Source organism: Poecile atricapillus, chromosome 15, assembly GCF_030490865.1.
Source record: "Poecile atricapillus isolate bPoeAtr1 chromosome 15, bPoeAtr1.hap1, whole genome shotgun sequence".
Classification (NCBI taxonomy): Eukaryota; Metazoa; Chordata; class Aves; order Passeriformes; family Paridae; genus Poecile; species Poecile atricapillus.
This window is the reverse complement of record NC_081263.1, coordinates 2,436,523-2,450,369: the sequence shown is the minus strand read 5'-3', so window position 1 is coordinate 2,450,369 and position 13,847 is coordinate 2,436,523. Positions and strand designations below refer to the sequence as shown.

The following is a 13,847-nucleotide window of genomic DNA, read 5'->3' as shown; positions in this document are numbered from 1 at the left end:
CTCCTCAGTGTGGTTCTGGGGATTGTGGGGAGTGCTTGGACCTTGTGTTTGCAACACTCCTGGCTGTGGGCAGCAGCAGAATTCCCTGTGCAGGGGCAGAGATGGATGAGGAGCTCCAGTGACTGTGTGGGAACCCTTCCCTTCATTCTCATCTTGCTGCCCAAGACTGAAAAGGGAAGAGGGGACCGGACCAGAGCTGTCCCAGTTTGTGCTGTCAAAGCCAGACAGGAGGTGAGGAGGCAGCTGCAATCTCCTCTCATCTCTTTTAATGTTTTGTCATCTTTTAAAAATATTGTAATATTTGGTTTGCCAAAACCAGAATATCTGTTTTTAATGATGGAAGGATTGAAGTTTCAAAGAAAGTTGCAGGAGAAGGGGCATCCCTTGGGCACTGAGCTGGTTCCAGGAGGAAAAGAACATCCTGGACTATGGAGGAGCCTGATCCTGTACCTCATTAAAAGCTGTTTCCCAGCTTTCAGAAGATGATCCAGCTTCCCTCAGGATTGCTTTAGCTCCATCTTTGATTCCACAGCCAATTCCATGCTGTTCCAGACCTTTCAGCACCTGCTGCTGTGCCCAGCCGTTCCCAGGAGCCATTCCCTGGGCACAGTCACTGCGGGGTCTGTGGTTTTCTGACTCTCCTCATTTAAATCCACAAACTCTTCAAAACTTTTGCTTTGTGGCCCACTTTTTATAGGCTGAAATTAAGGCAGTTTCTGGTGCCACCTTGTGTCACAGAGGAGCAGATTTGTGGGGCTGTCACTTCCTCTGGGCATTGGGATAATCTGGGTTTAACTTCGGGGTGCAGAATCAGAATAAACAAGGTGAGATCGCCAGGGAGATTCAGAGGGTGAGACTTCTGCATGAAATAAGTTTTAGGCAGTTGAAAAAAATGAGTTAAATTACGAATTGGTGCTTTGGCTTCTCCTGGAATTGTTCAAGACCAGGTTGGACAGGGCTTGCAGCAACCTGGGATGATGGAAGGTGTCCCATGGCAGGGGATGGAATGAGATGAGCATTAAATTTCTTTTTCAGCCCAGGGGATTGTGTGATTCCATGATTTCCTTTTTGCTGTTTGTTGCAGACAGCGAGGAGCTCAAAGGAAATTGCTCAGGTAGATGAAGAATTGTTATTTTTGGAAACGTGTGGGCTGTCCCTTGCCTTGATGCTGACCATGACCCACTGGCAAAGGCAGAAAACTGCTCTTTTTGGTGTCCAAAATTCAGCAGCTGAGTAGTTCATGCATTATTAATCAAGGGAATTACTAATAGCTCCATTGCTAATTACTGATTTGCTTTATTTATGTATCAAGCTGCAACTGTGCTTTGTAGATGTGTTGTACAAAAAAGGGAAGAATAAGAAAAGAAGCCGAAAAATGACATTTCCATCAATCAGACCTCGTGTACCAACTTCATTGGAATCAGCAGATTTATTTTCTCTACCTCCAAGTTCCTACTTTTATTTTTTTTGCCTTTTATGGATTCCCCCATTATGCATTCAAAATACTGAATTAATTAAAAAATTGACTCATATTACCCGAAAAAATGTTAAACTCACATTTTATGGGAAAATGTTTCTTTTGTGGTGTATCTGGTGAAACATGGTAAAAGTTTGAATATTCTTCATGAGTGAGAGTGCTGCAAAAACGGGCAGAATTTGTGCTGAGCATCACTAGATGTCACCCTCGACCTGAATTTACTTCCACAGAAGTTTTCATTTTAAATTACACATATTCTGTTCTCATACTTCCCCCCACCCATCTTTTCCCACCCCATTTTGCATTTAATGCATCTTCCAGTTGAGCACAAACTGTTGTGCATCAATATTTTCCTTTAAATCAAAATTAGGCCAAAGGGAAGTTGCTGGAATTTGCAATACCATCAATTTCTGAGGAAACAGAAAAAGCAAAACCTCCTGGAACAGGGTTTCTTTCTAACGTGGCTGGTTGGATTTCGTTCAGATCTTGTTGGAATCTCCATCATGTGAAGAGGAATGCTGTGATCAAACCCCCATGAAGTCACGAGGAGCTCTGACTTCCTCCCTGTTCCAGCACCATTCCCAGAGAAAATGAAAAAAAAAAGAAAAAGAAAGAGCCCATTTATAAAACAGGTTTAGGCAGTAATTTTCAGGTGAAGTGAGTTTTCAGGGAAAACAAGTTGTTTTTTCAACTCTGAAGTACTTGGTGAGAGCATTCCAGCCCTGCTGGAACATTCATGCTTGAATGAGAGGCAAAAATGTGTCTATGAAGTTCATGCTGTATTTATTTATTAGTTATTTAAAGAATAATTTCTTTCATCTTGCATTTTTTAACCTGAAATAACTTATTTCATGATGTTCTTTTTCTAGGTATGAAAAGGTTTAGGAAAAATTCTTTAATGAAACGAAAAAGAGACTTTTGCCTATTAAACACATATTTAGGTTGACTGAAAACTCATAGGTCATAGGTTTAGGTTGTTTTTTTTCTCTTTAACTTTCACAAAAAGCACAAAACAATGAGTCCACACCTGGTTATCCACAAGATGATGTTGGAAAACCTTGTGGGGTTTGGCATTTCAGAGAGCAGGTGGGGAATTTGTTTTCTGGCCTGTGAGGTGACTCTCAGGGCTGTGAGATAACAGAATCAGGGAGGATGGAATGGATGCTCTCACCTCGTGGATGGAAGGAAGTTTGGGAAAAGGCGTTCAGAATCTCTGGGAGTAAATCTGAGACAATCCAGCCTTTTTAGCCTATTTTTTTTTTAGATTTAAGGAGAGAATTGGGATTGTTCAGCCTGGAGAAGCTTTGGGGTGACCTCATTGAGGTCTGAAGGAGGAAAGGTGGAGAGAGAGGATTTGCAAGGGATGGAGGGACAGGAGCCAGGGAATGGCTGCACACTGCCACAGGGCTGGATGGGATATTAGGAATAAATTCCTCCCTGTGAGGGTGGGCAGGCCCTGGCAGAGGGTGCCAGAGCAGCTGTGGGAAGTGTCCCAGGCCAGGATGAACAGAGTTGATGTTTTCCCACAGCAGAACTTGCCCTGCTGGTCCAGAACATTCCCCTGGTGCACTGCTCAGACAATGCACAAAGAGTTCTTGTTCTTCCACCTTGATTCCAAACCCTTTCCCCCATAATTTCCATCCCTACTGGAGGGTGGTTTGTTCCAGCAGGGAATTTCCCTGTGTTTGCTGCAGCAGGTGATTCTGGCACATGTTGGAATTGATTCACTGAGAGCAAAGAAAAGCAAATGACACCAGAGCCTTTATTAAAGGAAGGTGTAATTAACGGCTTCAGATTAATTGAAAATGTTTGCTGGGAGAGTAGCAATTGAGCTCTGCTCTGATTAATTGCTTTCTCCCAGATTTTGTGGCCTTGCAGAACGTGCTGCTCTCCAGGCAGCAGAGGGGAAAAAACCCTCTCACACCTCTGCAGAACCTTTGTGAGAGAAACCTGTCATTTTCCCTTTCTGAATGTTCTGTGCTGCTATAATCATGCTATAAAGAGAAGTTCCTTAGGATTCTTTAATTTAAAAAGAAAATTATAATTCCTCATGGGCTGAGGATTCTAAGGGGGAATAGGCCAGTACTAGAGATGTGATTCTGAGTGAATTAGTTGCTATTTTATTTTAACCAAATAGCTTCAGATAGCTGTCAAAGAAATGTGTTTCCCATGAATCCTTTTTCTAGTTTAGTGAAAAATTCCCATTTATCACACTGGACATAGAGCAGACAGAAATGAGGGCATTGAAAGACAATCTTTTATTAAATATTTCTTTAGTAGACCTGGATTTAGCCAGGCCCTGTTACATTATTGGCTGTGTTAAGCTAACACTCCTTCAAAGACTTTTAATCAGTTCAAATGATTAAACCCTGTTTATATCAGCATATATTGACCTTCCATTTAATTTCCAGTGCCTTGAGTGATCTGGGAGAGTTCATTCCTATTCCCTCCTCTCCCACTTGTGGCTGCAGAGCTCTGGCACTGGCGGGTGGGGTTTGCTCCTCTGGGGCTGAGGCAGAGCCCAGGCTGGGCTCAGAGTGGTCCAGGGGCACCTGCCCTGCCCCATCCCCTCAGCTTCCTCTCTTGTTTCTATTAAAAAAGCTGCTTTTAGAGCAGCAGAGGAAGGAGACCCGTCATCAACCCCAAATGTTTTCAATTCCTGTTGCTTCTTAAAAGCTCTGCTTTGCATTGACGTCTCAGAGCTTTTGCTTTTTCCACTCTGTCTCTGCTTGGAGGAGAAGTTGTAAAATGTGAAGAGTTCACCTTCCAGCTGTGTCTCCTCAGAACTTTCAGTGTCCAGATTGATTCTGACGTGGGTTTGTGATGTTGCAGGAGTCACCATGTGAAGGTGAGGAACACAAGGTGTGTTTTCCCTGCAGCTCATGAACAATTTTTATCAGGGCTGGGGTTTGATTTCAGGAATGTTTTGCTGGAAATTCCCTCTCCTAATCACAATTCTCTCCTCCAGTACAGATAGCAAAGGAAAAGTTTAAAATGCAGTTTATCTTTGTGCACTAAGCTGCAGGTGGCTCAGTGAGGAGATATTCAATCTGGAGATGTGTTAAAATTGCTGCTGTGCATAAAAACACTGCTGGGAACGTTGAGCGCTGTGTTTGCAGCTCCTCAGGCAAACTTCCTTACATTTCTCATGGAATTTATTTGGGAACTAACATATGCTGGGTGTTCAGACAGATGCAATGTAATAAATCATAATAAGCAGTAATAACTCATAATAAATAGTAATAAATCCTAATTTCAGCGTTCAGGGCTTGGTGATCTCAGGAAGTCACTGGAACATAAATATCAGTTCAGGAAAAGCAAACAAACAACTTCTACATTTTTCTGGTCTTTCCACAGAGCTGCCATAAGGAAGCAAATCATCATTATTGTTTCTTTCAGTTCTCAGCAGAAAAGGAAGTAACACTTAACAAAAGCCATTGGCTGCAAGATTTCATAAGAGAGTGAGGCAGGGAGAGAGAAGGAGCAGCATGCTGTGGAGAAGCAGGTGTGATCCATGAATAAAATGCTCCCTGCCACGCTGTAGGATACTGATGAAACAAATAGAATTTCCCCAGACATGGATAACACAAGAACAGCAGACACTTTTTCACAGGTAAAGGCAGAAAGTGTTATGGCTGGTGTGCAAGTGCTGCTTGTTGTGCTCAGCTGGAGATGGTTTATCAGAAACTGGGAATGACTTTGTGCTTTACTGGCGAGGAATTTGCAGTAGGTTTTGATGTAATGGACTATTATGTGATATGAGCTCAGCCTGGTCTAATATATCAGAGAGTGTTTGCAGAAGGTGTGTAGCAGACAGTATTTTTCTGTGCTTTATTCTTGAGAAAGTTAAAACGTGCAAAGTTTTCCTGATACAAGGAGACAAAATCAGTCTTTCTCTTGCCATGCTAGAGAGGATTTATTAACACTTCATATTATATGTGCTAAAAATTTCCATAGGGTAATTGGAGGGGAGAAAAAGTGCTTTTATATTATAGGCAAAAGCAGTCTCTTGATAATCCTGCTGGAATCTGAGGTGACTGATATGCCAGGAGTGAATGTACATCAGCACTGTGGATTTGTCTGAGTGCCTGCCACACACAGACTGGGAGCGTTCTGCTTGTTTAACATTTGGGAGTCTGGAACCTGGAGAATTGAGTGGAGGAAGCTCCTCTCTGGCTGGGACAGCTGGTGGGATTGGCAGAGGGAAAAGAGCAATCAGGGCAAAGAAGGATTGTGGTGTTTGGTGTGCTGAGTTCTCCTGACTGGATCATGAGGAGGATCCAGCCCTGCTTGCTTGCTTCCCCTCATTCCTCAAGCGTGAGAGATTCGCTAGGCCAGGCTCTGCAAAACCCCACAGCAATCCCACAAACGAGGAGGAAAACCTATTTCTTTCTCTTTGGTTTGTGCCAGGGGAAGAAGGGCTGTGGTTACAGCACCAGCTCCCTTGGCCTGAGAAAGCTTCGGAGCAGGGCTGGGACGGGTGACCCAAAATCCAAATCCCTGAGCTTGGCACACATCAACTGCTCCACCTGAAGGGAAAGAAAACCTCAGCTCCCACCTGGCTCTGCCCCAGGGAGAAGCTGAGGTGCTGCCATCTCCCTGGAGCAGCTGCTGATGCCAGAAGGGTTGGAAAAGCAGAACCCTTGGGATGTTTTCCCTGTCCCTGCTGCCCATGGCTCGGGTGGCTCTGGCCTGGCACAGGCCCACAGGCAGCTGGTGAAACTCTCCTCTTCCCTCCTGGGACATCGGGGGCACCACAGATGTGGAAACAACCAAATGTTTGCTACCAGAGAGCAATTTTTTACTTCATGTGAATGAGAACCAGCAAACAGGAAACCACGGCCAGATGGTGCCACTTTTCACTGATTTTCACCCCCAGGCCTGCAGTGTGCACATGCACAGAGCTCAGCTTGTACCAGCACCAAAATACCCACAAACCTGAGAAAAACCAGTTTGAAACTTCTTGTGAACTCCCTCTAAAGGCTGACTTTGTCTTCCTGAGGCTTTTCATCTGAGAGCCGATGAGATCATGGTTCAGGGTCAGACCTTCTGCTTTTCCACCCTGTTTTACTTTAATCAACAGCTTTAACGTACTTTATCCCTGTGGATTTCCCCTACAATTTTCATCAGACTTTTTCTTAAAGGCCGCCTCTCTTAGATGATGGATTTTTTCCCCTATTTTTTTTTTTTGTTTTTTTTTTTGATTTCCCTTGTCTTTTCTGAGGTAGCTTAAAGTGGATTTTCACTGTATACTTACCAAGGGATCAATTCTATTTAAATGAGGCCAAATGATTCCATATTTTCTCATGTGTGTATCCATGAACGTTCACCCAGCCTCTGGTGGCCTGAGGGACAGGGCTGAAGCACATCCTGATGTGTGTCCTCCTCATCAGCCACACAAAGCTCAGGCCCCTCAGTTAAATCTCCTGATTTGGAGCTCCACGTGTCCTGGTTCACTCTCAGTATTGCCCAAATTCCTGAAACTGGGAGCACAGTGAATATTCCCAAGCCTTTTTTGAACAGAAATGTTTTCCTGACTGTAAGACCCAGCTTAAATAGATGTCCAGGTCGCTGATCCTGAGCAATCTGCCCGCTTGGAAAATGTGGTGTATTTTTATAGGCAGGTCTTGAGAACAGAACAAAATCCTTTGTACAGGCAAGGATCACATCCTGCTAAATCTCTTGGAGTTTAGGAGGAGATGGATTAGGAGGAATTCACCTCAATATTTTGCCTGGATGATTTAGTAACAACCCAGAATCCTGGGGAAAGGAAAAGTCAGGTCGGAAATGATACATCAGCAGATGGATGCTCGTTGGGGGTGGGTTTGCAAGCTCTTAGTCCATGTTTTGATTAGAACATAATGAAGGGTTTGCTCATTAAATGTTCCAGCTAATTAACATGAAACTCATGGAGACCCTGGATCCCCAGTTAAATGTGCATTAAATCAGTGCTGCTTCCTCTCTGTTGCACTTGATACCTTTTGCTTTGCAGGTGTTAATGTGATTTAATAAACCTCCAGCAGAATCAAATCTCTTGTTCAGCATTTCATCATTTCAGCAGCCCAGTTCCTGCTTGGAATGAATCTTTCTTTTTCAAGACATGAGGGCACAAGATGAGATTGGGAGCCTGTGAGCAGAAGGATGCATGTTTTTCTCCAAAATAATTAGGTGTCACTGTTAAGTAGCCCAGCAATCTTTGTTTCTTCACAAAATTAATTTGACTCTCACATTAAGAAGCAAATATAATAATCCTTGATGCTTCTTATCACTATTTTACTAGTGGATTATTTTAATTACCATCACTAAAGGCACAGAACGTTATTATTTTAGTGGCAAACTGAAATGCTTCTGTATAAGCCACCTTCTTTATTCTGTTTCAGACCATTTTGTAGCAGAGCATTTAAACTATACCTCAGCACACCAAGAAATTGCTGGCCAAGTTCACACTTAAGTACTGAAATCAAGAATAATTTATAATATTCAGGCCATGGACTGTGGTGATGCTGAGGCTGGTTCTGATAAAGCTGCCCGTGGTGCCTGAAGGAGATTTCCAGGAAATATCTCTGCCTTGGAAATAAAAGCTCATCATCTGGGTGGATTTTTCCAAACTTTTTAAATCTCTGCCTGCTCCTTTCCCCTGGAAAAGCAGTGGAACCTTCAGTTCTTTGCAGGCTTGGAGCAAATTAAAGTGCCAAACAAGGTTAGATATGGCCCAAAGCTTTTGTTTAATTTTGTTTAATTTGTTTAATTCTTCTTGAGGATGTTTAGGGGTGGGAGACTCCATAATTTGCCCTGGACTGCTCTGTGTTGTCCTTATATTTTCCAAACTTCTCAGCAGAGCCTCTTTTGCTGTCATTTCTCTCGTGTTTCTCCTTACCCCACCACACAGGAGCCTCCTGCAGCCTGTGCCTGCCCCAGGCTCTGAAATTCCCATCTTTCCCTTGAAAATCCAATTTTCCCAAAGCTCTGATTGCTCTCATCACCCTGAACTGGACTCCAGCTCTTTTCTGGAGGAAAAATCTCCCCCCTATTCCAGCAGAATCCTTTGGCAGTGCTGAGCTCTCTTATTCCAGTGTTTTGCTGCTGGAATCTCCCCGAGGGAAATTCCCTTTTATTGCAACAGCACCATGGTGGGAACTGCTGTCACTTTGCAAGCTGCTCAAACTTCTGGGCTTTTTCTGCAAAAAAAATATGTTCTTCAGCCAGTGCTTGTGAAGCTGGCAGTTCCTGCTGAACATCCAGATTTTTTTTTTCCTCTGCCTGCTGAATTATAGATTATTGCTGCTCTCGTTTGTCAAGGTTGTTTGGAATTTGAGTCCCCCTTGCAGTTCTTTCCATCTGCCCATCAAAATCTGCAAATTTAATAAACAGAATCTCCAGTCCTTCAGCAGAGCACTGAGGAAACAGTGAGTAGCACAAAAAGAAGTCAGCACCACTCAATTTATCCTGAATTTTCACAGTGAAATTACTTCCCAAGTGTCATTTCCTGATGAGTTCTCAGAGCTGATGGAGCAGGACGGTCCAGAGGGAAAATCTGAAGTGTTTGTCTCATGTGAGACCTAAAAAGGGTCATTTTTTTCCTGAGGGAATTTTAAGAAATGTCAAGGCTTTGAGGTTCTTCAATAGGGTGATATTTTCAATATTGAAAACAGTCAAAATTGTTGGTGTTGTAACTGTGCTATGGACACGTCACTGGGCACCAGTTTCTATCTTCATGCGTTTGAGAACTGTTCTTTGAGAGTTTATGTTGTAATCAATCACTCCATACCTTTATACCAGTAAGAAATAAATTACAATAAAATATCTTTGGGTCCCTCCAGCTCCTTCTGGAAGTGGCAGAATTTCCAGTGTTTTCAAGGAAATCAAGCTCCTGTTTGATGAATCCTTTCTTCTTTGAATAAATGTTGGCAGATACTATTCAGCCAGATATGGATCTGCAAAAATAATGCAAACTGTTATTACAGATGGATAATTTATTTGATGAATAGCAGCTCTGTTTGACAAATAATATCAGTCTGTCTCTAGGCCTGGCTACAGAAGATGGTATTGCCACATAAAAATACCACATCAGTCACCTGGTTTGAGACTGCATGTAAATTAAAACTGAAGGCCTTTCAGATACCCCGGTCCTAAGAGAAAACCCCTCCCCTGGAAATGGCTGGGAGCACTCAGCACATCTTGGGCTGACCTCAAACCTGGTGAAAGTGAATGAATTAAGAGAGGGAAGTTGGTAACACCAAGCTGGAGCTTCAAGGCAATCCAGATCGCATCTGTTGTCTTTAAAATCACTTAAATGACACATTCAGCACGCAGGCAGAGCGAAGTTCAGGCAGATTTACACCCCAAAATAATGAATTCTGTGTAAAGCAACAGCTACCCCGACCTGATCCTTTCCTCTTGGGCTGAGCCCCTTTTCCTTGGAGCACAGAAGTGCAGAAGATGCTGCTGGGGAGGATTTGGAACAATTCCCCCAGTCCCCTTCCCTCTGGATCCTGCACAGCCAGGAGCTGCTGTCTCTTGCTCCTCACAGGGAGCAGGTGAGGATGTTTAATGTTTAATAGGACAAGTGTAAGGAATGCTTAACAATGAAAAGCTTGTCTAGAAGTGAATCAAGATCGCTCCTCTGTGGTGCAGGGAGCAGCATTTCTGCATTGCTGGGCTTTGCTGTGTCGGGAAGTGACAGAGCTGGGGCTGTGATCTCCTCCCAGGCGAGCCTGGGATGGTGCCTCAGCCTGTCACACCAGCCTCTGTGACATCCCAGGAGCGTTTTTCCCATCAGATTGCTGCCATGTTGTGGGATTCAGGCTGGGTGGTCCAAGGGGTAAGAACAAGCTGAGCAAAAGGAGTTTGAGATCAGCTCCAACTCCTCTGCAGGCAGCACAGGGAAAGGGCTCTGGGGTGGCAGGAGAGGTGTGCAGGGCTGGATTGTTCCCTGGAGAAACCCAGAGAGCTCCGGTGGCTGCACAGGAGTCAGAGCCACCCTGTGACCCTCTGGGGAGGGTGAGAGGCAGAGAGAAGAGCCAGAGGAACAGGTTTGGTGTTTTATCCCTGAGCAGTGCCCCAGGTGCTGTGTGCTTCCCTCTGCCCTGCTCCAGAACAGCCTGGATGATGTGGCTTCAACCCCTTCTTCTTCACTGGCTCTTGGAGCATCTGGGATTATTCCAGTAACATTTCTACAGCATCTGGACTCTGTGCAAACCCTCCAGAGGGTCCTTTTAGGTAAAGGGGAGAGGCAGGAAGGCCTGGGAGGGGTTGTGTGCAGGGCAGCATTGGCAGCTGCCCCAGAACAAGGCAGAAATCTCCTCTCTCCCCATTAAACACATTTTATACCAGGCCAAAAGATAAAAACCTCACCTCTCCTCCCGGGCAATGTCTGGAGCCCCACGCTCTTCCTTCAATTGTGAACTCTTTCAAATCACTTGTGTGGCTTTACTGAATTTGGGGAGGGTGATGAAAATTTAATCTGTTTTAAGCAAGCTGCTTTAACCTGGCAGGTGAGTGCATTATTAACACAATCTCGTGTATTTCCTTAATGTGTCTGCTTTAAAAAGAGAAGAATTTCATTTTTTTCAAAGTTTTGTTATTCAGTCTTGTATGAAACATTCAGTTTGGTTGCTCCAGTCACATTTTGTTAGGCAATATAGCACAGACTGACTTATATCCTCATTTTGGTAGCTAATATGACAAATTTTGTTTCTTTTTAAGAAAAATATAAGCAAAACAAACACATTACAGAAATTGTGTCATGCTGAGAGAAAAGGCCCAGAGATACCAAAGGATAAAGGTCAGGGTCTGATACAGAAGTCTTGTTTGCAAGTAAAAATACCATGAAATGTGATTGGCAGCAACCTAAATGAACCAGACTTCTGACAAAGAGTTCTGACAATTCTCATAAGCTGGAAAATGCCTTTTTTGGCCTCTCTGGGCTTTGGAAATGTTCCCCTCCTCCTTCCAGATGTGCAGAGAGTTAAGAGAGGTGTAAACCAGCAAGGTTCTGTTAAAAATAACCTGCCCCAAGCAGTGCCTTTGTGTGCTCCTCCTCTGTCAGGGGTCTGACTTCCCAACAAACCTTCCTGGATTTAAACAAACAGAATGATTTGTTTCTCTTTTGTGAACGTTTTTCCCTTCCTCATCCATTTTTAATGGAATTAAGACATGTTGCCTGTTTCTTTCACGTCTTGGGCAGAAATTCATTTGAGTTTAGAGGAGACTTTGGCGAAGGTAAGCAGAAGAATTGAATATTGAGTTGAATGTCTTCCTTCCTACATTTTTTTTTTAAAGAGAGTATCTTAAAATATTGAATTTGGAAAAAAAAAAAAAGAAATTAAAATTATCATCGTGCTGCAAAAATTCTTTGAACCTTTCTCCAAAAAGCCCAACAGGCAAAAAATCCTCTCCAGCTTCATCTCAGGAGCCGCTATCCTGAATAAATAGCTCTTGCACTTTGGAGCTGGCAGAGCTTTGCCTTAAGGTAACTGCATTTTTCAGTTCAAATATCTCCATATTGGTGTTTACTCACACAGAGCCTGTTGGGTGGGGAATTGCCTTGTTAAGATCTAATGCTACCCAGTGCGTGTGAGGTGTGAATGTGTGGCCATTTAAAATCCGGGGAGATCATCGTAGGAACCTTCTGTGAATGAATTATCCGGCAGCTTTCCCTCCTTCCTCACTGCTCCCGTTCCTGTTTGCAGCTGGGAGCTGGCCCATAACTCACCTTTCCATTAGCACTGAAAATTCCAGGCCTTTTAAAAACAAAATATTTCTCTTGCTTTTATTTGGAGGTGGTAAAAACGTGCAGAGTTTGTGTCCAGGGTGAGCTGGCAGAGATTTGGTGAATAAGGAGTGCTGGGCATAGTGTGGTTTGAGAAAAGGGGGAACCTGTGGCTTTGCTGGACCTCTGGGGTGGGACTGGTGGTTTTTATGGGGCACATCTGCTGTGCCTGGGGTCTGTGGGGTTGGAGGGGTGGAGGTGGCCAAGGAAGGACTGGACATGGTGGGGATCAACCACAGGTTGGGCACAGTGGTCTGGAGGGTTTTGCCATCCTCAGCGATGCTGTGTGGCTCCAGGAGGAGCCTGTGCTGCATTGTTGGGGTGTCCAGCAGAGGAGCTGCTCTCTTTGTGGAGAGTGGTGGGTGTAGGGAAAGCAGGGCAGGTCCTCAACACCTCCAGCTGCAGCTGCAGGGGAGGCTCCTTCCCAACCTTCCCAACCCTTCCCAACCCTTCCCAACCCTTCCCAACCCTTCCCAACCCTCCTGGCCCCTTCCCAACCCTCCTGGTCCATTCCCAACTCTCCTGGCCCCTTTCCAACCCTCCCAACCCTTCCCAAACCTCCTGATCCCTTCCCAACCCTCCTGGTCCCTTTCCAACTCTTCCCAACTCTCCTGGCCCCTTCCCTGCTTTTCCCAACCCTCCTGATCCCTTCCCAACCCTCCTGATCCCTTCCCAACCCTCCTGATCCCTTCCCAACTCTCCTGGTCCCTTCCCAACCCTCCTGCCCTTCCCTTGCTCCTGCCCAGCCTGTGCTGGGCTCTGCTCCTGGGGAGTTGGGAAAGAATGATTGGAAATCCCTGGAATCTCTCTCGGTGGTGAGGTCGTTCTCAGGGCACCGGGAACATTGGATCCTGGAGTCTGGATACAAAAATCTCCAAGTTCCCGAGCTCTGCTGGAGCTGCAGGCTCCTTCCAGGCTGCTGCTCTGCTGAGGAAGGGCTGTCACAGGGGGGCTCTGTGCTGTGTCCCAAAGGAGGGAGGTGTGTGCTCTGCAGAGCCCATCCAGCTGTGTGCCAGCTGTGCTTCTGCATCCCCGCTGCCTCCCCTGGCCTTTGGTCCCTGCTCGGTTCCTGTTCACCATCACAGGGAAGGGCAGGAGGGCTGGGAAGGGGTCAGGAAGGTTGGGAAAAGCAGGGAAGGGGTCAGGAGGGTTGGGAAGGGCTGGGAAGGTTTGGGAAGGGGCCAGGAGGGTTGGGAAGGGTTGGGAAGGGGCCAGGAGGGTTGGGAAGGGTTGGGAAGTTTTGGGAAAGGGGCCAGGAGGGTTGGGAAGGGTTGGGAAGGGTTGGGAAGGGGCCAGGAGGGTTGGGAAGGGTTGGGAAGGGGTCAGGAGGGTTGAGAAGGGTTGGGAAGGTTTGGGAAGGGGTCAGGAGGGTTGGAAAGGGTTGGGAAGGTTTGGGAAGGGGCCAGGAGGCTTGGGAAGGGTTGGGAAGGTTTGGGAAGGGGCCAGGAGGGTTGGGAAGGGTTGGGAAGGTTTGGGAAGGGGCCAGGAGGGTTGGGAAGGGCTGGGAAGGTTTGGGAAGGGGCCAGGAGGGTTGGGAAGGGTTGGGAAGGTTTGGGAAGGGGCCAGGAGGGTTGGGAAGGGTTGGGAAGGTTTGGGAAG

The 13,847-nt window shown here is 45.5% G+C and overlaps 1 protein-coding gene across 1 annotated transcript in view; it reads left to right on the top strand.

Annotated features, from left to right (window-relative positions):
- Positions 1-4,952: 4,952 nt before the first annotated feature.
- Positions 4,953-13,847, top strand: part of LOC131584960 (formin-F-like) — a 29,052-nt gene continuing 20,157 nt past the window's right edge. The window contains exon 1 of the mRNA XM_058850593.1: positions 4,953-5,090. Coding sequence (XP_058706576.1) covers positions 5,055-5,090 — 36 coding nt within the window. The 5' untranslated portion in view covers positions 4,953-5,054. The remainder of the gene's footprint in view (positions 5,091-13,847) is intronic.